Below are 27,726 nucleotides of genomic sequence, written 5' to 3' on the forward strand. Positions count from 1 at the left end.
GTCAAAGAACCTTCCTGAAGACGACTGAACACTCTTGGACAAAAACAATACTTAGCAGGGGAAGGAGGAGAAAATTGTTTAATCCAGGTTTAATGAATAAATTAATAAGAATCGAGTGAGTGAGTGATCGAGCGCCATCCGACTGCCTCCTAAGCTCATGGATGTTACTCATCCATGAGCAAAAAGGATGCAGAAACTGTTGTCTTTTGAGACTAGAAGGGATCTTTACAAAGCTTTTATTCTGCCACACTTTAATTACTGCTCCGAAACGTGGCACTTCTGTAATAAGAAGTCAGCTGACAAGTTAGAGATGGTGAACAAACGAGCGCTCCGTTCTGTTTTTAGAGATAAGTCCTCGCCTTATGAGGAACTTTGTAAGCGTATCGGTCTCTCAAGTCTTCGTGAACAGCGATTAGCGAAAATATTGTCCACTGTTTTCAAGATGTTGGCCAGCAATGCAGGACCAGCAAGTTTACGTGATCTTATAATAGTAAGGTGCTCCACTTATAACCTTGGGGACACCACAATACTGGACCTTCCAAAAGTACAATCAATAACTTTCGGCTTAAGATCATGGAGATACGCTGCATCGAAATTGTGGAATGCTATACCGGACGAATCTCGAAAGATACAAAAGTACACTGCTTTTAGAAATAACTTAAAAACATTAGATCTCACAGGACTCTGAGTGCGAAGTGGATCTATCCTTAATCAATTTTTACTGCTTTTAATGTTAGGGTTATCTTACATATTTTACTTGTGACCACATTGTTAATTCTTATATTTTAATATTAGTTAGTTCTTAATTTTAATTTATTTAAATTGAGATACCTTCAAAAGGCTCTTATAATTTCTTTTTTCTGTTCTTTTTTTTTTTCGTGGCGTACCTGTAAACTAGCTTTTTAGCTAAGCGTACCGACCACGTTAAATATATTGATTGATTGATTGATTGATTGATTGACAGATTGATTGATTGATTAATTGATTTATATGAAGAAATTTCTTTTGTAAAGTCTACCATAGGATAATACGAAGAAATATAGTAAAGTCATTCATCTTCCAGGGCCGGTTACCTGTTAAGTGGACTGCTTATGAAGCTTTGTTATATGGAACATACACAACACAAAGTGACGTGTAAGTAATAAACAATCTAATAACATTTGTCGCCTTATTTTGTCCTAACGGCCATGGGGATGTCAATTTATTATAACTACGTCATAACCGATTTCATTTTGTTTAACTGCCAACATAAAAATAAAATTAGTCGATAATTTCTAGCTAATTCCTAAGTTCTGGCAAAGCAGTGCGAGGGCCAGTGATCGTGCAATTGAGGAAGGTGGCGATTGGCAATGCAATGGTACGCCACGCAGAAGGGTACGAACTGGAACGTATTAGAAGCTACATAATGTAAAAAGTAGAGCATTAGATAAGGAAATGGGTGACCATATTGGCTTCGGATTAAATCACTGTTATTCCACGCAGCCAGAAGCAGATCTTAGTGTTTCAAGTATTCTTTTCAAGGTAGATATTAATGCCAAACTTGCAAATGCAATGTAGTGACACCTAGCGCTGGTATTGAAAGCCTAAGAGAAGGGAATATTTATATAGTAATTTAATATGCTAGCATTAAAATCATGAATTTCATTCTGAACATTACCCATATAAGGAAATGGAGGATCACATGAGGCCAAGAAAAATTATTGACCTCATTAAAATTGCACCACCGTTGCTTTGGCGACTAAGTAACCTACGAGGCCATAAAAGATGAAAGTGCGTCAAACTTTGAAGTGATCAGACCAGAAGGATGTTTCAGTTATAAAAGAAGAACGAAGGGAAGACACTAATTATAATAACTTTCCAGACAGGAGGTTGAGTTTTTCACAGGATAACCTCGACGTGACGACCACGTGTTTTGTGTTTGAGTTATGAAGCCTGCTCACAAGTAAATAACTCTTTATTATTATTATGATTGGTTAATGTTTTTTTAGAACTTTGAAAACAAACCGTCATTGAAAAAAAATATATTACCTATTACTTATGAAAGAGCGATTGCTTAAAAGATGAATTCTTGGGAATCACAGTTATTCAACAGAAAACAAAGAAAGCTATCTAGCTCTGCTCAATCAGTCCCCTTTTTTTCCCAAATACTTCCTCCATACAACTTATTGCAAGGAAGAAGTATTACTTGTTGTTTTATTTTCTTTCAGTTGGAGCTATGGTGTTCTATTATACGAGATTCTCACCATAGGTAGGTTTATTTTTACATGTACACTATAAATAATCTACATGTACACTATAAATAATCTACACGAAAACTATTTTGTTAGTATTGATAAACAAATGGTAACGAGTGAAATTAGGAAATAATTTCACGCGCGTTTGGCAAAATTCTTGTGACTTTCCGAGCCTTTAGGCGAGGGAAATTGATACAATTTGGACAAAACGCAAATGAAATTATTTATCGATTTCACAAGTATACCATTTGATTACCTTTCAATATCATGGATGACAAATTAGGCTTACAATCTTTGGTTTTCATTTTATTTTGCCGACAAAAATTTCACACCAAACGTTGCCTTTGGCAATAACTTCACATCTGAAATTATAAAAATGTCGCCAATGATATTATCTTCATTTTCATATCCAGGTGGATCTCCATATCCAGGAGTAAACGCTCGACAAATCGCCAGGAAACTTCAGGAAGGATTCAGAATGCCAAAACCTAAACATGTGGATAACAAACTGTAAATACCTCGCTACATACCTTACATATCTTGATTATCTTGATATCATTATCAAACTTCATTGAGTAAAGCAAAATAATTTACAATTAGAAAAACGTATTTCATACCGCACTCTTAAAAAATATATTCGAGTAAACGCCTGTATAACGCATCGCTATTCAGTGTTTGCCTTCCGTCTAATTCTTTTCGAAACTGGACAAACTTGACGCTTGCAAGTCAAAGAATTTTTGTTACTCTTACCCAACGTATGCACTCTCATAGGCAACGTTAACGGGCAAAAGCCGGCAAGCATGGCCAAACCCTTTGCGCAATCTCTGGCACACGCTTATGACCCAGCCACATTCTGTTTTGACCATGCTCTGACAAGATACTGTTTTCTCTAAGAGAGTAAATAAAAGGACAAATGATCCGATTTGTAAACAAAGCTGAATAAAGCTAGTAATCGGAAAAAATCTTAAAAGGTTAAAAAGTTTTAATCACCCGTATTAATCATTCATTACTTTACCCCATTTGTATACGGCCACTCAAGCAGTCATGTCATCTTCCATTTAAAATTACATCTGCATTCCTGATGCTTATTAAAGAGCAGTTGTTTAGAAGTGAAATTGTCATATATCTGTTAATTTAGACCAGTCATGAAATTTAACCCTAACCCGTTAGTACGGCCAAATTTTCATGGCCCTTTGGTGACCGTTTTAACGGGGTTCCACTGTATTGCAGTATTTTTGTGAACTCCTAGGACTGGTCAAAGCACAATTGACGGGTAAAAATACACAAACGGATTCTAAACAATAAGGCGCCCAATAAGAGATTTACTTTCCAACCTGTTTTTCATCCTAATCTTAAACTTTTCGCACAGACAAAAGGAAGACTTAAAAAAACATACAGACGACCTCTTATCTGGTCTCTTATAGTATGGCCGCCATAGATCGTACAATGCTGGGTTCTCATCTTCTTTCTCACAGCTACGATTTTCCGAGTAAGAAACCGGCTTTGTATGACCTCGACAATTTCTCAAGCACGGTTCTAGTAATGAAATATCGGAATCTCTATTTCGAACAGAAATGCAATTTCCAAAAACATTAATCGTCATATGTCTGAATATTATATTTTCCAACCTCGGAAACGCCATTAGCACGGTGAACGGTCATGGTGAAGTTATCATTATCATTTCTTTTGTTGTTGCTGATGATTGCTGTATATTAGATATCAGGTGGTGCTAAAGTGCTGGGAGGAAGAGCCAAAAGATCGACCTACTTTTGTCAAACTAAAGGACACGATGAAAGAAATGGACAGAAACCACGAGGTAAGCTTAGCTTTACGCATTTGTTTAAAATACAACTTACCAAAACAATCTTGCATGAAGAGGACCACGTAACCAAGAATTAACCTGCGTGGCTTGATTGTTGCCAGAGCTCTTGCTCAAGCATATGCAAACATATACACTTACCAGTTGGCAAACTAACTGTGAATAAAGCTAAATTTATGGCAAGGTTAACACTATGAGAAAAGGGCATGTATTTAACCATTGCTCCCCAACCCCGCAAGATACTAAAGTAGGTCGTTTTTACAGAAAATCGTTTTCGTAGCTGGAGAAAGAAGTTTTTGGCAAAAACTGCCGTTAAAATTAGCAATTTTGCTGAATTTGGTATGTTTACCTTGTTGTCCCATGTCAAAGAATTTTAATATACGCTCAGTATCACTAATAATATGATTCGCCTTTTTCTACAGACATACGTCAACCTCAAAGAATACGACAATACTTTGTACGCAAATGTTGAGGATCTCAAAGCTGAATAACCAATTTATCACCTAATTTGTTATTAAGATGTTAGTTTTTATAAATAACTTTCACTGCCCGGACAGTTCCAATAAAACCGATCCACCTTCTAACTCCCTACACCCTGTTTAAAGCTAAATAACAGTTGGGTACCCCTCCTATTCGACTTTTATGACCATAATGCAAAAAAGCGTTTTAGTTTTTAAAAGCCCTCTCCCCCGTTCCCTTCCGATGGCCATCCCTGATACAACCTTATAGCCGGTTTAGAACTCGGTTTTATGACAATTATGAGGTAATCTTTTGAAAAAACATCACTCTCAATGAGAAGCAGAATGTAATGTCGTCTCAGTCTTATTCTTCTTGAGATAAACGGTTATAGACTGAAAGGAAAAGTAGTTTTTTACATCTTATTGACTGAGTTTAGTTATACGCACAGTTATCAATAGGTAGTTTTTTTGTAATGGGATAAGTAATCCATCAAGTCTGCAAAGTTAAGGCTGTTAACCAAATGAAATCGCGTTTTAGCTGAGTATTTCGAAACAAGTTTCACAGTTAAACAATTAGAGAAATCTATCCTGCAGTATAGACGTTTTTGTAGCTTAATGCTGGGTAATTTTTGTTCGGCTCTGATTCTATTCCAGGAGGCATTTTCACTCACCCCTTGCTTCCTCTGTTTTCCTAGAAATACACCTGCATTGGAGGCTAAGGGAAATCGGTCTCGCTATTTCGCTGTTAAAAAAAATTCATCCGGTAAAGGCAACGCTACTAGTGGCTCAGTATTACTGACTGGTTTACTGGTTACCACCAGATACCTTTAACCGTAACTTGTTCCGGTTGTAGGGATCAACCAGTGGATATTTTTGGGTGAAACCAACAATGAATTAGTAAAAATCTTTGTCACTTTATCTAGCCAATCAAATCACGTGTCTCCAGAGCAACCGTTTTCCTCATGCCAAGGCCCTGCCGGCTAGGAGGGAAGAGAATGAGTTGGCGGCAGCGGGTGATATCAAACTTCGACTCTAAATATTAATAGATTTAACTCAACGAGCTATCGAGTAATTCCACTGCGGTGTACAAGTTACTTGTATTAGTATTATCTCATATGATAAATGTGCTGATAAAATGATTTTAAGTTTATACTGGTCAAGTTATCTTGAGAGTTAAAAGGGAAATCACACAACCGGTGAAGATAAACCAGTTAACTTTGATTTGCAAAAACATGAAACGGAAAGAAAACTCGAAAGCACATTAAGCTCTTGCACTTAAAGGAATCCATTTTGCGTTAGACCAACGGTGAGGAGCCTGGAATCTAAAGTTTACAACGTGAAGGTTTGTCACGCTATCGGACATGAACCTTGTGAAATAACCTGGACTATATGTGGAGGAGAGCAGACGAAAGAAATCTCGCAATTCGCCTTGTGAATATCGTAGTCACATTGCTTAATTTAAGAAGCAGTGAAATGACGAGCTTTGGAAAATGCTTGGTTTGCCTGGTACTTAATTTGACGACGTATTTCTATTGCGGAGGTGAGTACTACACCACAGACACTGTTAGCAGACGATTTTACATATTTACGAATGACTGAGGACTTAAAACGTTAGCACAATCGTTAGAAAAGCGATGGATTCGTGCCATCGAGCAATGGTCATATCAAACTTTTCAAGGCTGCTAACAAATATGGCACACACCTCCGCCTACGAGTAAGTATTCCACGAAATGACAGAACTATGTCATTATGTCTCATTAATTAACTTCCCCTTGGAGGCGAATGACAGTTGCTAAAGGTACCCACCACAAATTTCTTGATCTATATTTCACCAGGAATGGATGTCAGCAGTAAATTATCACCTTTCATCCAACAACTCATGTGAGCAAAGAAACAACGCGGTCTACCTCTAATTGTGTCAAACCATTTCCCGTGTTCCGCTCAGCTGATTTCGATTTGACATAAAATTTTGTTTGCAAAGAATAAAGAACTGCTGTCTACGATTGTTCATCATTTTTGGCATGAATGTAAAAATGGCCCCAAATAATGACACGATGTTCAGAGGGAAAACAGGCTTTAATACCCCTACAGACACTCTCTCTATCTCTCTCATGCGTGTTGCGTGACTCAATTCACTTGATGTGATCAGGCTGATTAAACATGGCGACGTTGAGAATGGAGACTGTTATCTAGCGGCGACAAACGAGTGTTTTTTTCGTTCCTTGAGTGACTGCGACACCACCGTTTAGAGACTTGAAAGTTTTCTGTGGGTTGATGATCGCGGTAAACGTTCTTTCGTCAAGCTACGCCTTATATTTTATCCTGTTTCCGATACTTCCGCATGCAGGTACGTTTCAGTGGTTCAGTATCTATTCCAAATGTTTCATTTGCTGCATGAAATGAAAATCGAGTGGTGTTAGTGACAAACATGGACAAATTACATTCGTTAAACTGGAAGTTAAAGTATAATCACAAATACGTTTAATACAAGCATAGAATTATGAAAAAAGGAATACATATTTTCAGATGGTTGTCTGACAGATGGTTGTCGACATCTGCTTCACTTGCTGCATGAAATGAAAATAGAATGGTGTTGGTGACAAACATGGACAAATTACATTCGTTGAACTAGAAGTTAAAGTCCGATCACAAATAAGTTTAATGTAAGCATAGAATTATATAAGGGAATACATGTTTTCAGATGGTTTTCTGAAGCCGATATTCACAGTAAAGACAGCTTCCAACCTAATTCGAATTTAGATTAACCAAACGTCGAACTTATCACGAACTTAATTCGCTCAGTTTAGTCGATCAGCTTTGTTCGCCTCATGTGAAGATCGACGTTTGACCTGAGCCTTAGCTAAGTTTGTTTGAATTAACTAGACGCTTTGCAGCGTGTACCCAGGCAGTCGTTATATTGAGAAGCACTAGCTATATTGCAATTGAGCTAAATGTTCTGCATTTGAGGTCGTACGAAATTCAATCGAATCGATGTGCTTAAGCTCTTCTGCTTTTGATTGCATTTCTTGGAATCGATTAATAGCTTATTACTTGTTTGCAGGTCTTTAGGGCGAGAAAAGAGTCAAGGTCTTTATATCAGCCTGTCAATGTTTCAGTCTATTTTCCTCAGCCTTTGCCGTAGTTATTTGCGTTTCTCAAGCAAGCGAGACATTTTGAATTTCCGAGTTATGGCGGTGCGTGACATAGACCTACGAACGCGTTTGTCGAAAAACATATACTTATATCGTGATTTTTAGCCCAATCAGAAGTTAAAGTACTAGGAAAAGTGCCTATGTAAATGCTTGGTTGTTAAGTACAGATAGTCAGTCGCCCAGATAGCCAAAGTAAGCTCCAGATGTTTACACTATTTTCCGGCCGCAATGTTGGCGTACTACTGGTCTCTGTAACTTTGTGCAAAATATTTCGACGAATATCTGAGCTTGAGAAAACGCACAGACTTAAAAATTAGCGAAGTGTCATCTTTATTAATCTCCTATAACATTACAATTTCTTGATTTAAACCACTAAATGGTTTTCGAATAAATTTTTTATTGCGTCAGGATTGCGTGACAGTGCAAGCCAAGAATTGTTTTGCTAGGGTCAACATACATGTACAGTAGTTCCTTTCAGCTCGAATGTACAGTAATTCGCTACATGGGTTTCACTCTTGTAAAGACACAACTCTGTTACAAGAAAATAACGAGAAAATATCGTTTAGTTCGAAATTTTATCTTTATTATGCTTAACAAAGTTTCTCAGAGCGTTTTACTTAGGTGTACTCGAACAGATACATTCGTAAACAAATTCTCTAACCTTTCTGCTCTTGTTGCTCAGACGTTCTTGAGTTCGTGTTGGGATTCTACTTGGTTCACAATCATACGATGACGCTTCTGAAGATTGTTTTTATTAAGTTGAAGAGTTGATAACCCCGGTTGATGGCTCCCTTCGTATAACATGATTCTTGATAAATTCACTCAAAATGTTCGCTCGTAAATTGATCTCTCGTAAGGCTTGCATTGCAGACCGACCCGTTCCGAAAACGTTTAATGTCCTTTAGTAGGGACTTTAAGCAGCGGGAACGCGGACGGCAACGGGGACGCCGAAACCTGTGAGAAGGCTGGGGAGAGAAGGCCGTTGTGGCAGGAATTCACAAACATTAAGCAGCACCGTCCGAAACCGCGGTTTCCGCACTGTCAAGCTTATTGACATTATTCGTCCTCTGTTTATCAGGATGAACTAGGATGACTTCATTGAAAGAAGTTCGCAATCAACTCTTGATAATCACGATGAAGGTGTGTTAAACGATGACGAACTTCTACTCTTGTACGATTTAAGGTGGCCGAACACAGTTTTCGCGCGCGCTTTTGCTGATGCAATTGAGCGCGCGCACAAGGATTGCAAAGAGCGATCATTTTATTTACTCAACACCCGCACTATCTGTGTTATTTTTTCTCTATTATTGAACGCAGTGTATTGATGGCTTTAGTCTTTTATCGCAAAGATATGTTAGAAAAGGTAACGACGCAAAGAAACCAGCAATTCTCAGGTTTCTCTTTGTTACCGAAAGAACCCAGTTAAATGCAGCGCATGCGCAGTTGCTCGAAAAATTGAGACCGATTGCTTTTGCAGAAACTTGCGGATTTCTGACGATCCAGTCGTTAAAATTTCAAGAAATATGGCAAAAAAATAGTTCAGAAACCGCGTGAATGATCTATCGCAAAAAATCTGAATTTTGACATAGGGAATTTTTAATAATACAGAACATGCGGTGAAAACGATTTACGGCGAATTACGAAAATCGCCTATGTCAAAATTGTATTAGAACAGTGTTGACAGAAGGGATTTAATGTCAATTCGTAGTGGGCAAAAGAGGAAAAAAATCTAACGACTGGATTTTTTTAAATAAACAAAAACCATTTTTTAAGCCTTGTTTTTAACCAGCCCCGTTGCCATGGCAACAGTACACACCTTAGCCAAAATACGAGAATAAACTTTTCTGTGGTTAACCTTGACTCTTCCAAAAAACGAGCGCCAAGGCATAAATAGCTTAAAAGTAATGGTGAATTAGGCATAGGCTCTTAAACCGGTCGAATGATCTCGACCAACCTTATGATTCCTTTCCTGATTTTAACTTCGATGGTTTGAAGACGATTGCCGGTCCGAATTTCGCTTCCACAAACGCAACTTGCCCCCTCTCGCTGAGCTGTACAATGAAGTAAATGAACTTATTATCAGCAGATGTTTAATCAGACTGGCGCGACAGATCAGTGTACCGACTGATAAAGATCTAGGTAAACCACTGATCTTACGACTGAAAATGGAAACAGCTACGCAAGTTTTAATGGTGTTTACCCTTTTAAATGTGTTAGAATTTCACCATAATGAGCCATTTGACATTTGAGTACTTCTTGAAAGGAAAAAATTTCGATTGAAATTCGTGTAAGTTGTCTTTATTTACATAAGCTTTCAAAAAGATATTTCACGGTACTCACATGTTCGCCGACCGGCTTGAGTTGAATTCAGATTTCTCAACGTTTCTTTAAAATGAAATATGTCACATAACAAGAGAAGACAAGCATTAAAGTTCCTCGAAATTAGTAACACGGGTTATTTAGCGTTGACACAGCAGAGGAAACGAAAGCGAAAACTCACGTTTTCAGACAACGCGAAATGTGCTTCACTCACGTCGGGCCCGAACGCAGAACGTCAACTTGTATCCCGCCAGTCATGCGCAGTGGACCTTTTGGCTTTTCCCTGATCTCATGGCGTTCCCGTCGCCGTCCGCGTTGTCTTTGCTTAAAGTCCCTAGTGTTGGTCTACCGCGAACGGTATGTTCGTTTGTATGTCATTTCATCGCCCTAAAAATCATGGAATCCGTGCTAACTTTTCACGACGACAACTTCTGTAAATTCCAAGTGCTGTACAATCTCGTTGTCAGAGTCTTCGTTCCCCTTGACCAGCGGTCGGAAAACAAGAGCTCTGGGAGCAACCTTTCAGGCACGCACCATAGATGCAGACTGCGCAGTGAAACCGGATAGGCGGAATCACCAGAATTCGTTATTTCGAAATGGTTGCTCCCAGAGCTCTCGTTTTCCGACCGCTGGTCAAGGGGAACGAAGACTCTGCGAACGAGATCGTGTGCCGTACGCATGCACAGGTGACGCATGCGCTTTAGAGATCAGACGGCGATTTGTGACTGAACGAGGAAAAAACAAACTAGACGCTTGCTGCGTGTACCCAGGCAGTCGTTATACTGAGAAGCACTAGCTATATTGCAATTGAGCTAAATGTTCTGCACTTGAAGTCGTACGAAATTCAATCGAATCGATGTGCTCAAGCTATTCTGCCTTTGATTGCATTTCTTGGAATCGATTAATAACTTATTACTAGTTTGCAGGTCTTTAGGGAGTGAAATGAGTCAAGGTCTTTATATCAGCCTATAAACGTTTCGGTCTATTTTCCTTAGCCTTTGTCGTCGTTGCTGTTGATGTTTTGCGTTTCCCAAGCAAGCGAGACATTTTGAATTTCAGAGTTATGGCGGTGCGTGACATTGAGCTACGAACGCGTTTGTCGAAAATATATACTTATCTCGTGATTTTTAGCCCATTCAGAAGTTAAAGTATCAGGAAAAGTACTTATGTAAATGCTTGTTTGCTCAATACAGATAATCAGTCGCCTAGATAGCCAAAGTTCCAGATGTTTACACCATTTTCCGGCCGCAATGTTGGTTTACCGCGGAGGTTAACACCAACATGGCGGCTACATACTGGGCTCTGTAAATTTGTGCAAAATATTTCGACGAATATCTGAGATTTGGGAAAACGCACAGACTTAAAAATTAGACAAGTGTCATCTCCTGTAACATCACAATTTCTTGACTTTATCCACTAAATGGTTTTCGAATAATTTTTTTATTGCATCAGGATTGCGTGACAGTGCAAGCCGAGAACTGTTTTGCTGGGGTCAACATACATTATTTTCTTTCAGCTTAAATGTACAATAATTCGCTATATGGGTTTCATTCTTGCAAAGACACATAACTCAGTTACAAGAAGATAACGAGAGAATATCGTTTAGTTCGAGATTTTAACTTCATTGTACTTTACGAAGTTTCTCCGAGCGTTTTACTCAGGTGTACTCGAACAAATACATTCGTAAACAAATTATCTAACCTTTCTGCTCTTGTTGCTCAGTCGTTCTTGAGTTCGTGCTAGGATTCTGCTTGGTTCACGATCACGTCTGAATATACGATGACGCTTCTAAGATGCCTTTTATCAAGTTGAAGAGCCGGACACGGGGTTATAAGTCAATCATTTAAACAACAGATTGAAATAATTTATGAATTAGAGAACACTATTTGTACAACAGTATGGAACAAATTAACTTTATTGGACATTGCGAATGGCATGGCTGTCTGTAGAATGTCACAAATTTCTCAACCCTTTCTTTCTGCAAAAATGCTAATCCTGCAACTTTGCTTAAGACCCAGTTCTCCATTTCGTGTTGGCAAAATATCAATTTATGCCATGTCCAATGCAGATTATCACAAAATTGATTTAAAAGCTCAATAAATATCATTTTAAAGCCAAAAAGCCAATTATTTAAATAAACCATGAGTAAATTATCTCTAAGAAAAACTGATTAATTTAACAGGCACTTAAAATAATTAGTTAATATATGTGTTTCTTAATAATGTAATACAGTGTATCTGTCAAACTATTGCAGCTATGATATTACTAGACACAGGATGGGTTGCAGAACTGAACCTCCAAGTCGGTTTATTCAATGAACTTGGTGCAGAATGTATAATCCCATCAAGTTGTCTGTAAATACAGAGCAACCAAACAAAGCTTTACAATCTTAAGTAATGAATTATTGGACTCTTTAACATGTATGTGCAGTGTATGTTCCATTAATATTGGGGATCTCTTAGAAGCTGCATCCTCGATAAATTTATTTGTTCCCGGGTGCATTTGTTTATAGGACTTTTCACAAATTAATATCTCTGTCATAACAGTAATCTCTGTGTTCTACAACAATTAGTACACAAGAAAAATACACTCAGTAAGATATTGTTTACAATAAAAGTTAATGCCAATAAGCAATCATAAGGACCTTAAATTCATATTTCCTCAGAAATATCTCACCAGGCCATGGTTGCTTTGAAAATCTTTGATGTTTTAATACGGGCTGCCCGTGTGTAAACTGTTCATATATTGACTGACAGGAACAGGCATGTAATTCCTTTCTTTAATATACAGTGTATTCCATTGTTAGTTGTTTACTGAGTGTCAGTAGTGAATCAAATGCTAGGGGTTGGTACTCCAACTTTCACAGTGGCAGGCTCTGCCCCGAGATGCAAAGCAAACTTATATAACTGTTATGAACTTGGCGACTTGCTTTCGAGAGCAAATGCAATTTGCTTCAAACAAGAAACTGGAACACTGTAAGTTACAACAATGTGCACAGTCCCAATCAAAGGGCCATCCAGGCTGTTTGGTTGTACACATAACTGAGTTCAGCTTCCCAAAGAAAATCAGAGTTTGTCAGGATAACTACTGATGTTCTTGCTTACTGAATGTGCAGTTCCAGAAGATATTCACACCCAACACCCATTCATGGTCAGTCAAGAAATTCCAAATTAAAGTATCAGGAAGAGAGAGCTCTAATAGAGAAAAAACCTCCATGTGGGGTATGAATCTTTTCTTGAAGAAAACAAGTCTGAGAAATCATTAATTACAAAATAATGTTTAAGAAACATCTTACCTTTCAGAAAATTTTGTAATCTAGACTAGACCGTGTTTAAAATTCGTATCCCGCGGGAAGCGATGTATCTATTAGCTTACATGTAATCATTGCTTATTACATGTAATAAGTTTTAGAGGACTAGGTGTGAAAGCGAATGCAAAAACAGCATTCAAAACATAACACTTGCGCGCGCAACGCCATAAATGATTACCCTATGGACCCACCTTAAAAGAATTCATGAGATCAATCCCAGAATGTTGAAAACATCGATATCGGAGTATTATCAACGTGGTGACGTTTATTTCTTGTTTTCTTGAGTCTGAAAACACACGCTCGACCGGTAAAAGAAAAGAGCATGTACATTATAATCTTCAAGAAAAGTCAGGCTTAGGCAAACTCTGATGGAACTGATGGTCGGAATAATGGGGTGAATACCGGATGTGGCACGAAATCTTCCCGGGCTGTAACTTTTGCAACAAGTATCAATTCCAGCAATTAACCAGAGTAGGACACTTGGATTACGCGGAGCGGGTTGACAAGTTGGTCAAAACCTAAGCCATGGTGTAATTGTTACTACAGTATACTCGACAGACAATGAATTTCCCTCATCGAAAAAATCTAGATTCTGCGAAACACTTTGCTGGTCCCAGAGGTTCTCTTTCTTTCTGCAGCCATCAGCAACAATAACAACGTTTCCTTGCTCGTCGCGTGTTTTCGCCGCCTTGCGGCTCACATTTGATTGAGAAATAGAAAATCACTGGGACCAGGGCTGCAAAAGACAAAAAACATCAGCAATGCATAAATTTAAACCTTTGGTGGTCTTCATCCTACAATGTAACAAATATATAGAATATATAGATTTATCCTAGCCATGGTCACGTGATATTGGTCAGCGGATACCTTGTTTTTATAGGTGTCAATTGCCATAACATGCATGTCCAATATCAAACATGTATGCTGTAAACCAAAGCTGCATGCTTTGGCCGACCAATTAGCTGGATTATGGCCGCCATTTTGCATTGCGCTTCGTCCTCGTCGTCGTCGTTTGTTCGCGCCCACGAGCAATAGCGCTGACAATGTTGACCATAAACAATTTTAAGAAAGCAGTTCATGGGTTCCTATTTGTCAGTGGTGCTAGTACTGACTCCCTTTACATCAATTGACTCGCAGCATCCTTTACTTTGTTACAAACTACATGTCACTGTCCCTGCTCGTTTGTTACTCTTTCCTTTTCGCTTTCCTTTGTCTTCCTGTTAAACAAGTTTTCCTTGCCTTGCGTTACCTCCCTTTTATTCCAGAGTCGCTGGTTTTGTCACATTTCATCTTCTGTTCTTTTCGTCAGTATTGTCTCTGCAAAATCTGTTCTCGTGAGAACAGGATTTTCGCATTTGCAGTATCCTAATATAACTCACACTATTTTCTTATTTGTTTTCAGTATTTGATAAAGTCTATGGGTTGAGTTTTGTTACTGAGCCGAACAAAACCACAGTGGTATCTACTGGATCTAACCAAACATTCACATGGCAGTTGAATCTCACCGACCAAGAGAAATCAGAGGAGTTGAAATTTCAGTTTGGTCGTTGGGATAAAGACCAAGACAATGTTAAAGGCGGTTACCTTATGACGTTCATCCAAAAACCGTCAGCAAATGGAAGCGTGGAGACGTGGAACTTGAAACGATTACAGTGGGTGGGAGACTTGACACGTGGTTATTTTGTGGCGTTTAAACTCTTCGATGCAGAACTTAGTGATTCTGGGGATTATGGGATCAGGTTCCGAGTGGATTTGTTCCCTATAAAAACTGCAGAAAGTTGGTTTACACTCTCAGTACAGGTAAAAACGCATTATTCGCTTTAATACTTATAGTTGATTACAAGGACGAGCTCTGACAGGTTAAATTGAAGTTACTTGGAATCTGCACCGAGAACGCAGCGCAATTGTTGAGTTTCCTCCTACTGAAATTTCCCAGTAATAACAAAACACTGCGCTACTAACACCTTAGGACATGTAGATTGGACTGGGGGCAAAATAAACACATACTTGCTGTTTTTCTTTCCAGGATCCACCTCCGTTGCCAACCAAACCACCAGGTGAGACATTCTGCTACAGCAATATATCTTGTTTATGGGATGTAAACATGATTGATCATCGCAGTTGTGCACAGAACTTAAGCAGTTGTGAAATTAAAGTCTAAAAAAATCAGACCTGAACGGGATTCGAACCCGTGACCCCTGCGATACCGGTGCAGTGCTCTACCAACTGAGCTTTCAAGCCATCTGGGAGCTGGTTAGTATGTGAGTTCATAATAGCAGAGCTCCGGCGGCCCGAAGGGCCGCCAAGTGGAGTCCCATACTCATATAGGAAAGAAAAGGAAACCCATGAGGTGATTTTCTCATGGTTATCATGGCTAGCGGTATTGCTCGTGGGGGCGTGCGCACTACGACGGTGGAGTTGCCTAACATGGCGGCCATACTCCCAATAATAGGTTGACAGACACGTGCAGCCTTAGTTTACAGTGTACTTCCTTGATATTGGACATCCATGTTATGATCAATTGACACCTGTCAAAACAAGGTATCCGCTGACCAGTATCACGTGACCATATCGTGGGCTCAAGTTTACAGCTCCTTGAGGTCACGTGTTTTTTTAAGTTGACCGCTGACCAAGTGCTGGTTATCGATTGGATCGCGGGTTCATATTAGGCTAACTTGTTGGAAACAGGGCAGGATTGCTCGGAAGCCGGTTAACGCTAACCCAGGATTAAAAGTTAACCGAATTATAACTTTTTCTTCTATACAAATGTTTTTTGCTGTTTTGTTTTGTGTAGATGGTGATCATTAAAACTCAAAACAGAAGGCCAAACAATGTACAGAAAACCTCACCGCAAAGTTACAAAACTCAAATCAAAATTCTACCTTTTTCTGCGTTAGCTTAATCGGGCTTGAACAACCCGGCCCAGGAGCTACGCTCTTAGGCTGGCCTAAATCTATATATTATACCCGTAGATGATGAAGAATACAAGTGGATATATGAAAGATCATATATTTGAACTGCGGAGAAAGTATAAAGATATGCATAACTACGATGATCAATCATATCTTCATATCTTTCTCCGTAGTTCAAATATATGATCTTTCATATATTCATTTACATTGCTAGCCTGTCGAATAAGGACTGATTTAAACCGGGGCTTGGAACGTTAACTAACAAAATGTTCTATACGACCGTTATGATTAAAACGACAGTTTCAAAAGTTGAACGCTCTACGCGATCATCATCATATAAATGTTTACAAAGGTAGAAAACTAGAGATATGTATTATATTATAATAAAGTTTCCATATAAGGCGCGCTCTGATTGGCTGCAGCAGCGTGATTTATCAGAGAACAGATGCACGAGTTGATGACGGTAAGCGCTGCTGTTCAAACAACATGTTCGCATAAAGGGTGAGTCGTGGTCTTGACACCTCCTACTACCGGAGGTTGAACTGATATCACCAACATTCCATTGAAGTATGACATTTTTAGCCTCTCTTGGTAATACCTTATTTACACGGTACGTGTTACAAATGTAGTAACGAAGTGAGCACCTGATCGAAGTGAACGCCTGATTCCCTTTTAGTTGTAGAACATCAGAAGTGTCTCGTGTTGCGACGTACTTAATTACATGATGTATGACACTCTCCCAGGCCGACAAGATGATATATGACACAACATGGTTCTATGTAAAAAGAGATAAACGACCATCTCCTGTTTTCTTGTTTGACTTTTTTCTCTGTCTGTGTTCCTATTACTGCGCATGCTGCATTCGTTTGACAACTCCAATGGATATACTTTATAGTGTCTCTAAAGGTCTTGAAAGCTCTTTTCCACAACGTACTCTTGAAGATACATATCTCACTAATCCGTGTTTCCCTGTGTGTAAATTACTAACGACACCTACTTCCAACTGGTTGCGTGGTGTATTATCATGTATGAGAACAGCCTTTGCTGTAGGAATGTCTTCTGTTTTCTTCTTTGACTTTTTCTCTCGGTAATAGTGATGTTCGCGCAGACTCGTTAGGTATTCATCGTGTCCTGATGGCTTGAATTCCTTTCTTGTAATACTTTGCTCTTTTCGTTAGCTCCTTAACTGAAATTTGAGATAGGACATAGTCTGGATCTACTTCATTTTCTACAATTTTTGAATGATCGGGTCGGAGCAGTGGCTTTGTTGAGATCTATGTAAGGATATCTTAATTGACGGCTGTTTAACGTTGTCTCAATTTCTGTGAGTATCGTGTTTAGTTCAATCACGTTCAGACAGGTTTTCCCTACTGTCTTCTTAAAGTATCTTTTCACCAGCCCTTTTTCCCTTTCCTAGAATTCTCCCCACCCGAAGCTCTTTCCGTTATGAATTTCCAGGTGATGTCATAGCTGGGAAGGAACTGTTGTGAAACATTTGTCTTCAAGTACTTGAGTTTGCGTACTTTCAAGCTGTTGAGCCCCCGAGGGGGAACTCCCACATGGAAAGGACGGGGGTACTCGTCAGAAATTTTGAAAAAAACCCCTAAGAGGTACCAAGATCCTGTTTTGTGGGCGTGGCTTGAATTTTTTTGTCACCCCCAAGAGGTACCAATAGACCATTTTACAGTTGTCTGTTCAGTGACCTGGCCTTTGGATGGCAGCGAGGCTGGAGTTGACCTTGTTTTGATACAGACCTCACTGCTTTTGTCATGTAGATGCACCTAGTTAGCATCAGAACAACTTGTTTTACACAACAAAAGCAGAGAGGTCTGTATCAAAACAAGGTCAACTCCAACCTCGCTGCCATCCGAAGGCCAGGTCACTGAGCAGACAACTGTAAAATGGTCTATTCTAAAACAAAACATTATCTCCTGTCATATTTTTCCTCAAAAGCTCCCGCTGTGGACCTTTTGAGGCTGAACTCCCTAAGACGTACCAAAACCGCTCTTGTCACCCCTTATGCGCAGGTGATCATATTTAGTTAAACGTTGTCGCTTCTGTATGCATTGCATGTCATTTATTTTTAATGCTCTCGTAATATTTTAGTTGTGATCTGTTCGAAATATTTGTTCCCCATTTGAAGATTCTATGAAACTTTCATGTGCCCATGAAGAACCATTCTCTTAACATTTTGTAGCGGTACCAAAGATAGACGGGCTTACAGTACAATCAAGTTACATTGAGGGGTCAGCGGTCAGTATCACATGTACAGCATCAGGAACACCCGACCCTGATGTACAATGGATCAGAAATGGAAAAGTGAAAAATTCAGGGAAGAATACGGCGTTATTGACTTTCAGTAATATAAACAGAGTAGATGGTGGACAGTACACCTGTAGAGCCAACAACTCAGTAGGAAGTGCTGAAAATCACACGACACTTGTGGTTCATTGTAAGTAATGTTTTGGAATTGCTGATATTTATGAACTGATGACATCAATGTACCCTGGTCCCAGAGGTTTTTCTTGATTTTTCTTCTTTTCGCGAAGCGGCGAACAAGAGTCGCGAAGCGGCGAGAAAGAAAAACCTCTGGTTACCTTGAACTTGAATCTCACTTTTATGCAGACGCCAGCTGTCAAACGCGTCAAATTGATTACAAAAGGGACCAATGGCAACTTAGCAATCACGTGCTTATCAGCCGCTAATGGTTTCTACTTCGGTGGTGGAGAGTGGTATCACTTGACCTACTTGGCCGGGGTCAAAGCGCGTGTTTGCAAGAATTAATGTCTTCATCCGCAACGATCGCGAAGGTTCAGTCTTGTTAAACATGACTGCTGAGCATGTTTCTCCACTTACTCGTTTTGTAAGAAGGACTCGGGACTTCCGGATAGAAAGGCATAAGCTTCTTGTCTTCGCTGCTCAAACTGGCCACAAATGCCACGGTTTCGCAGTTCGTGGATATGAGAGTCCACGAGAGACTTAGAGGACACACAACCAAAATTACGGGCATGATGAGGGTATGAGTAACCTGACAGGTACATGTATTTGCAGACATTAGGGAGCAACTGAAATGTAATTGATTTTCCACGTCCGGTTGGCAGTATGGCAAACAACACATCCTTGCGATTTATGACTGCGAGCAAGGCTTTCTTTTGATGTTCGGTGAGACTTTCAGTCTCTTGAAAACGTTCCTCGAGTACCGAAGTCAAAATTTCTTCGAAGACACTGTCAGAAACATAATCCATGTCGAACACAAGCGAATCTTGAACGTGTATATTATTATAAGTATTTTGCAAACAAATTCCTTCCCTGGTATAAAGGCAAAATTTACCTCAAGAAGTGCAGTGACAGATATCCCCACCGTGCCCTCGGTATTACCAATCAAACGAACCAATCATATTGATTTGCGTGTTTGTAAAAATATCAACCAATCCGAGCCCAAGGGTCAAATCCTGACCCTCGCGTCTGCATGAAAGTGAGATTCAAGTCCAAAGTAACCAGAGGTTTTTCTTTCTCGCCGCTTCGCGACTCGTGTTTGACCTGGGAATTTAAACACGGTTGCTCCCAAAGGATGTGCGTGGCTTCTTTGATTTTCAATTGGAAGCTTGTGGAAGCAGAGTTGACAATTTGAAATCAACCTTCTGAACAAAGGGAGTGACAATTTTCAGAACTTCTCAGATGTTTAAGAATGTGGGAATGTTTGTCAGGGGAGAGATGTCCGCGGGTGCGAGTGGCAAAGTGTCTGTTAGTTTCACCAACAGAACAGGCATTAAAGCCTGCACATGAAAACTTTTAAATGACTCGCGATCGTAAATCTGCAGGGATAGGATCCTTGACCCCAAACCAACTCCTGATTTTAAACGGGGTGAACACCAACTTAATGTCTAGGTCAGTGCAAAAAGTGCTAACTAATTTCTTAATTCCGCGTTGCGTTGTGATTGAAAAAGGACCGATGTACGGTAATTTAAAATACAAACAATTGTCCTCACGAGTAGCACCCTTAGAGGAATCGGAGGTAAAATAATTGTTAAGAAATTTTCTAACAACATTCTCGATGACGTTAGGAGGGAGAAAATTCTTCCTTAAATATTAATTGTAATGCGTTTTAAGACTCGACTTGACAAATTCTAAAAAAATGGCAAGTCTGCGTAGACGCAAAGCCGTGGACAGACGGCTAATTTAGTTTCATTGTTCTTTTCCGTTTAGTTCCAGTCCAGTTTACCGCATTACCGCAAAACCAAACAGTAAATGAAACAAATCCTATTGTTGTGAGCTGTGATGCCGCAGGTTTTCCCGAACCTTCTTTCAAATGGAAAAAAGATGGACAAATTTTGTCTCAGCCAAAGCAACTAAGCATTCAAATCAGTGACAGAAGTAATACTGGATTGTATGTGTGTAATGAAAGCAATGGAGTAGGACAAGATAAGACAGCGCAGGCTTACGTTACTGTGTAATGTAAGTCTACATCCCATCATGTCATACAGTTGTATTAGCTGTTGCAGCACCTTAGCTATCAACTGTAGCAGCTAAGGAACTAGTTTTTGTGTAACTCTTAATTAAATTGCACAGTCCTATAATGTACCACCTAGTATATTGATGTTAACACACCGATTGTTACAACAATTTACTTAGTTATGAGATGATGACATAAATACAATCAAAGGCTTTAAATGGGTTTCATCGGTTAATATTTCAGTGAAGCTAAGTAATTATTAATAATTAATTTAAAATTATAGTTTTCCACGGTAACGTAATCTATGTTTGTTAACATTCACTTTCGTGTATGGAGTGATGTGATTACAGTAATAGTTCAAAATATTGCTTTAGATACTAATGCTTTACAATTTCAAATTACAGTAGTAATGCAATATAATAACTAACGTCAAACGTTTGAAATATGTTGAAGAATTTTACAATATTAATTAAAATTAATAGCAATCCCGGCCATCAATTCGTGAGCAATCTTCTAACTTCCTTTACAAAAGGGCTTGACTAAGTCAAATATCGACATATGAGATATTGTATATTTTATTCACAAAGATATTGCTGTGTTTGTTACCAACACTCCAATGTTTGAAGTTAAAGGAATAATACAATGTAATCCTCAAATAATCAGTTCTGCTGAAACCTTTTGTTAATTATTTAGATTCGCCCAAGTTTATAACAGTACTATACTGAAATTCTGTTTGACAGAGGCGGCTTTCTTTTTAGTGAGGAAGAAGACCGGGGTGAAGGACAGTCATTGTAAAAGCTTTATTACACTTGAGAACTCTACCTGCTCTATGACATACATTTTATTCTCCTAACTTGCGAAGTTCAAACATATGCATCACACAGTGAATCACTCTCTTTCTCCGGGGTACACATGAAATTGTTGAAGCATTTCTTCTGGCTCTTTAAACACGTCTTGTTGGGCTGCAAAGACTTGAGCAAGCATCTCCATTTATCCGCTTTATCGATGTCGCCATTCCACGTTACAGATTATGGTACAGTTATACTTTATAAATCTCAGGAACTGAGCCTTATTGCATGTTAACCTAGTGGTTGTATGAACTTGCTCACAGACAGTCTCCGATAGCTCAGTGGTTAGAGTCGGTATCTGGAGGCCGAGGGTGGACTGACATTAAAGAGTCAGATTTTTTTCTTTTCTAAGAAATACAGTCCACTATACATATTGTGCAACATGTTTGCTGTTACCAGCCGTCGCTATCCAGTCTTCCTGATATTGGATGTTACTTTAAATTTTTAGATCCGCCTACAATAAAAGAAGTCACTTCATCAGCTGATAAGTCTTGGATTGGTCAGACAGTGTCGTTGGAGTGTGTGTCAGATGGTGTTCCTACACCAACACTCACCTGGTATAAACCTGATGGCAGTCAAATAAGCAGCGTTACGACTACACAGAACCCAGTAGATGTGAAAATGAGCGTAGATCAAGATTTTAGCGGTTACAAGTGCGATGCTGACAATGGACTCGCTCCTGCTAATTTCAAGATAGTGAAAATAGAACAAATAAGTAGGTCCTTTTTGTCGTAATTTCAAAATAACGTATTTTATGCTGACTTTAAGTTTCTTTTTACTGCGTCTTTCAATAACACGTGAAGTTCCAAACTTACCTAACGATTGCGCTTTTGACTGCCAGCAGTCATAATTACGACAAGATCCAAGAAACCTAGAAAAGAAGAAACAAAATGGATTGAAATCTGCCAATCACAATCCAAAGACGTGACCTTTCAAACCCTTCTGTTTCCTGAAATAATTGATGACAGCTAAACACGTAACCGCTAGCTGAGCAGATTTCACGTATCACTGAAATGCGCAGTATAGAAGGGCAGTTTTAGTAAATGGTAAGGGCAGTTTTAGTAAATAGTAAATGGTTTGAACCCAGGAGTATCAGTAGTTCGCATAGAGTGATCGTCCGGGTGAGTGTAGTTCTGAAAAGAACACTGAGCAGACTGAACTGACTGAACACAAACGAGCCACGAGAAATGGTGATGCCAACAATCACATTGCTGTACAACATCAACTAACAAACCACAACATTGACTGGGAATCTGCTCAGTGCTTAACTTACAGTACAAACTATTTTCAACGACTGACGCTGGAAAGCTGGTACACTAACCTAGAACAAACGCCTCTTAACAGATGTCAACAACTACCGGCGCCTTACAAACGACTTATCCATGACGGAAACGAAACCGACAAACGGACTTCTAACAGACCGACTTAACAATACACGGACCAAAACTCGACTCATTTGACTAACAATAGACGGATCGAAACCCACCAATGACTGATGACAAACTTTACACGAGTCTTTCAGCCAATACCATCATGGCTATACTGACCAATCACGTTCAACGGACCAGACTTATAACATCATCGACTGACAAACACTATTCACTTGACTCTGAAGATGACTTCCGCTCAGGTTGTCGAAACGTCAGTCACCAACAACAGTTCTTTTCAGAACTACACTCACCCGGACGATCTTACTTTTTGTTTGCTATGACAAGGTTAACAATAACTGTATGTTATTTGCCGGTCGGGAGGTCCGACCAAATAATGTGTTTATTTTTTTTTTCTCCAGCCGTTTAGTTCAAATCTGGCGTACGCGTGCGTTTGACATTTCGGGCACAAAAGCGATACTGTTTACTTGGAATCCAGAATTGTTTTACTCTGTGTTGAATTTTTACATTTTACGTTATCTTACGGTGTAACAAAAAGCTTGAAAAGTTGCCAAAGTTGAAAATTTCGGAGCAGTCCGTAATCGAAGTCCGATTGGGAAAATCCGGACTGCTGAAGCGCGCGCGTTTAGCCAATCAGATTCAAGGATTTTGGGTTCTGGACAGCTGAGAAGCTGGAGAAGCAAATGAAATTCAATTGAGTAGTAGTGATTTTTCGTGATGCTGTAGAAAGGGATTCGTGCACAGAACAACCTCGAGTAATGAAACTCTTTATTATGAAATATTAAACCACGTGCTTCTTTAATAACTTTTGTGTTATCCGTATTTTTTTCTTTTTTTTTTTTTTCCGTTCTCTTAGAGAAGCCAGGCTCCCCAGCCATCGCTCAGTTAGACATTCAAGCCGCTTCACAGCCTTCACTAACAGTGAAATGGACTGCACCAACTGATGATGGAGGGAGTCCTATCACAGCATACCGAGTGGTTATACTGAAGGGTGACACTGAGATAAAGAATGAGAATATAACTGACCCTGCTATAATACTTCTGTCTGTTGGAGGTCTGGAGAGAGATACCAAGTACACTGTGAAGGTGTTCGCGAGGAATGCTGTGTTTGAGGGACCTGCTGCAGAAAAGGAAGTGAAGACTAAGTATGAAGGTAACAAACTGTAATGCTGTCACGCCATCACGATTTTTGTATTTGGATTATCAGTTGTTGATGAATCATTTTCAAATGATGTAATTTACTCCAAACACGTACATAATATACACCTGAAAGAAGTAATACAGAATAAAAATTTAAACCAGTTTTAAGGATGGCTCGATTTTTACTAGAGACGGAACTTGGGCGAAGAACGGTAGTTTGTCTGATAATTTGTACGTGTATAAACACGGAGAAGCAAACGGATCATCGACGCACAACCTAGTTTTAGTTTTATTTCGTTTTGACGGATGGTTCGTCTGTTTGCGCGTATTTATACACAGTCGAATTATTAGATGAACTGTCGTTCTTTTCCCAAGTTCGTCTCAAACAGATAATCCGTCGCTATTATAAATCAAGCAAATTGAGAGTAGAACCTGTAATTTTTTGATAAAATTGGGAGAAGCAGAGGCAGCGTGGCCGAGTGGTTAGGGACGCCGGACTTGAAATCCGGAGGTCGCGGATTCAAGTCCCGCTCTGACCACTGAGCTGGAGTTGTTTCGCGGGAGACCTTTGTTCAACTCCTCGGTCATGCTTGCAAATAGCCAACTGGTCTGCCTTCCGCCAACTGAGATTTTTAAGCCTATTATGCTTATTTGCGATATTTCTTTGTTTCAGTTTAAGTGGCATGCCTGAAAACTAGCTAGTTGTAGCTAAGTGCATCTACTACTATAAACATTAAAAAAAAAAAGCTCATTTAGTCTTTCCAGAGACAGAGAAATCGGGAGTGGATTTCCTTGGTAATACAACATAAACCGCCCCCGACTTTAAAGATGGTGATTGATAATCTAGATTTGTTATGACAATACACTTTAGCTAGTTTTCTCGAGCGAAAATTCCACAGTTTGTGACACAGTTTGCTTTATTTCTGTGACTGTCAACAAATACCATGTATGGTAACACCAAATAGTCAGTTTGAGTAAATGACCAGAAAGGAGTATCCCCAGGGAAATTTAAATTTAATATATAGATTTAGCCAAGCCTGAAAGCGGAGCTCCTGATCACAGTAATCAACCATAAATGAAAAGAGGTTTTTTCCCCTGGATCAGAAACTCAAAAATTGATCAATTGTGAGCATGTGACTGTTCAGTGTGTGATTTCACTATTTTTTTCTAGTTACATTTTAAAAAACCCTACCAAATGAGTCTACCCAAGATTGTAGAAATTACGTATGCAATATATCAGGGACGATTGTGCAGGGGATATTGTCGGAAGAAAAGTCAACAACACGCCAGGGTTTAATTTGCGCCGAAATTTTGCCTGTCCATGTACCTCGTCCCTCTCCCCCAGAGTAATAACCTGGCTTGAGCCCGCGATCCAACCATAAACCCACTACTTTATCAGCGGTCAACTTCAAAAAGCACGCGACCAAGATGAGTTCTTGACCTGAGCCCGCGATATGGTCACGTGACACTGGTCAGCGGATACCTTCTTTTGGGGTAAGAGAAGCAAGAGGAGCTGTGAAAATCTTTAGGGCAGTACGCGATGGCATGGAAAGTAAAGGCAAAAACGCGCTAACGAGAGTTTCTGTAATGCGCTTTCTATGGCTAACAAGTTTTCATAGTTAATAGGGGGGAATGGTTATGAAACTCGACAAAGTTCTTTGTTGTATGTTTTTGTTCTCTTTTATGGCCTTGACCGTGCACAAAACACAATAGTTGTTACTACTGACCGAGGAACTAACCAATAGAAATGTTTTGGTTACGTAACTGTTACAAAGTGTATGAGCGTAAAACAAAAGATTGTGCACGGTCGTGGACCTTCCGACATGAATCTTGACATCTTTCTTTGCTCCTTTGACGTTTGCCGGGCTTCATAACCATCCGCCTCTATTAACTATGATTTCACCCAAATTTGGTGTGTGCTTTTAATCTTAAACAAGTCTTAAATTTCTGTCTCATTTCTAATTTAGACTTTACAACAACTTTTTTTCCAAATTCTTAACAGTTCTTCTATTTTTACATCATTACATTCCTGAGTTTTGGATTTAATTTTGAAGCTGTTGTAACCAAGTTGGAGAACCAAAAATGGCAGAAGTGACGTCATTTTTCCGTTCTGTCACGCTTCGATTGACATGCGAGAAAGAAAAAATAAACCCTGGATAAATAGGGGTAACAGCGTACCTTAATTTTACAACTTTGCATTTGCAGCTTTGCAAGTAAATACAGTGGAATGTATTGTGGATACATTTCAGTGAATGATCATCACAGTTGTTGTTGTTGTTGTTGTTGTTTTTGTTGTTGAATGTTTATAGTCGTCGATGCACTTAGCTATAACTCTGGACACAGCAACAAACAATGTTTTAATTTGTTTTACAGCTACGTACGTTGTGTACATAACGGCGCTAATCATTCAAGTCTTTACTTTACAGCTTTATTGTTTAGTTTAAGGTGGGGGTTTGTTCCAGGGGTTTTAATTGTTTCGTTTTCTATCGGGTGCTAGCTCTGGTGGCAGTGGTGGTGACCAAACTCCAGCCCCTACAGCTCCCGGTTAGTCTTCTACATGAATATGAACATATACAGACAACAGGGAAGAGTGTCACGATAGGGTGGTGTTTACAAATAAATGTGGTGTTTGAGTGGTGCAAGGGTCGCGTATCTAGAGAAGTGTATACTATTCTAGACTCCTTCTAGTTTTACCATTTGCTGTTCAACACTCTTTAATGTTATTTTCTTTTAACTTTCCTGGCACTCTCTTTCATTAGGGGAAAAAATCTGCGTATTCTAACATATATGTCAATTTTGCAACATTCGCTTTGATGTTTTGGCGTAAGCTTTTACAAGTTCTATTTATTCACGCCATCGGAAAATCATAATAGTTCGTCTACATTCACATTTAAATTTTGCTCCCCAAACGATTTACCTCATAATCCTGCAGACCAAGCCATAGCGACTCTCAGCCTCTGTCAGCTTGTTTTTGTTGCATTAAAAACGCAGATGGTAGGGGGGGAAGGGAGGAATGGCTCGATAAGAAATCTCCTAGAGTCCAGAGGGTACAACTTTCGCAACAGTCATTAATATGTCAATACTTTCTTGACACTATAGGAAATTGTGCAGACAGGCTGACTACTCCATGCCAACCGTATAAGGATGCTGGTTATTGTGATACGTACCCTGATAGCATGACGTATTGGTGCGAGAAGACATGTTTCATGTGTAAGCTGTGCAGAAATTAGTTATAGGAAAAAGACCTAATCGTAAGAAAGATTTCAGTAGAGAGGTGTTCATGACCAATAATGGAACAAGTCCATAAAAATGAATTCAGATCGTTTACCATAAGCCAAACCACGAGCGTACATGCGCATATAACATGCTACCACGCATCAAACAATAATCGGTTACATGGCAACTGAAAAATAATGTTAATACCATTTGTATGTACTTTCAAAACAGTATATAAATTCAGTGATAGTTGTAAGGAAGAATTCATGTGTATATTGACTGCCCGTAACTTAACTAATGTACTGAAAGTCATTTTTTTCTATGTTTGGTTGCAGGTCAGGGATAAATGATGAAAAACACGTGTCTACCTTAATAGATCGGGGTTTATTCTTGTAAAAGTATATGAAATTAACAAGAGAATAAAATCAACAGATCAAAACATATGTTGGTTTTTGTTCATTCATTTTCTCTTCTCTT

General features: G+C 39.2%; 2 protein-coding genes across 5 annotated transcripts in view; both read left to right on the forward strand.

The window, feature by feature from the left end:
• Positions 1 to 5,209, forward strand: part of LOC145492549 (uncharacterized) — a 28,664-nt gene extending 23,455 nt beyond the window's left edge. Inside the window, exons 15-19 of the mRNA XM_081471998.1 lie at positions 1,064 to 1,134; positions 2,208 to 2,248; positions 2,648 to 2,744; positions 3,951 to 4,050; positions 4,476 to 5,209. Coding sequence (XP_081328124.1) covers positions 1,064 to 1,134; positions 2,208 to 2,248; positions 2,648 to 2,744; positions 3,951 to 4,050; positions 4,476 to 4,544 — 378 coding nt within the window. The 3' untranslated portion in view covers positions 4,545 to 5,209. The remainder of the gene's footprint in view (positions 1 to 1,063; positions 1,135 to 2,207; positions 2,249 to 2,647; positions 2,745 to 3,950; positions 4,051 to 4,475) is intronic.
• A 582-nt stretch (positions 5,210 to 5,791) lies between these two features.
• Positions 5,792 to 27,691, forward strand: LOC145492337 (neural cell adhesion molecule 1-like). Of its 4 annotated transcripts, none has more exons than XM_081471774.1 (8): positions 5,794 to 6,051; positions 14,707 to 15,092; positions 15,319 to 15,349; positions 18,402 to 18,656; positions 21,954 to 22,220; positions 23,750 to 24,046; positions 26,531 to 26,577; positions 27,133 to 27,218. In XM_081471774.1, the coding sequence occupies exons 1-8, from the start codon at positions 5,901 to 5,903 to the stop codon at positions 27,151 to 27,153; spliced, it is 1,455 nt and encodes a 484-aa protein (XP_081327900.1). In that variant the 5' UTR covers positions 5,794 to 5,900; the 3' UTR covers positions 27,154 to 27,218. The 4 variants fall into 4 exon arrangements, with proteins under 4 accessions (XP_081327899.1, XP_081327897.1, XP_081327900.1 ...); XM_081471772.1 differs by lacking the exon at positions 26,531 to 26,577 and adding an exon at positions 27,585 to 27,691 and having other exon boundaries at positions 5,798 to 6,051; positions 27,133 to 27,243; XM_081471773.1 differs by having other exon boundaries at positions 5,792 to 6,858; positions 26,531 to 27,225.
• Positions 27,692 to 27,726: the final 35 nt, after the last annotated feature.

This window comes from Orbicella franksi, chromosome 7 (assembly GCF_964199315.1).
Source record: "Orbicella franksi chromosome 7, jaOrbFran1.1, whole genome shotgun sequence".
Taxonomy (NCBI): Eukaryota; Metazoa; Cnidaria; class Anthozoa; order Scleractinia; family Merulinidae; genus Orbicella; species Orbicella franksi.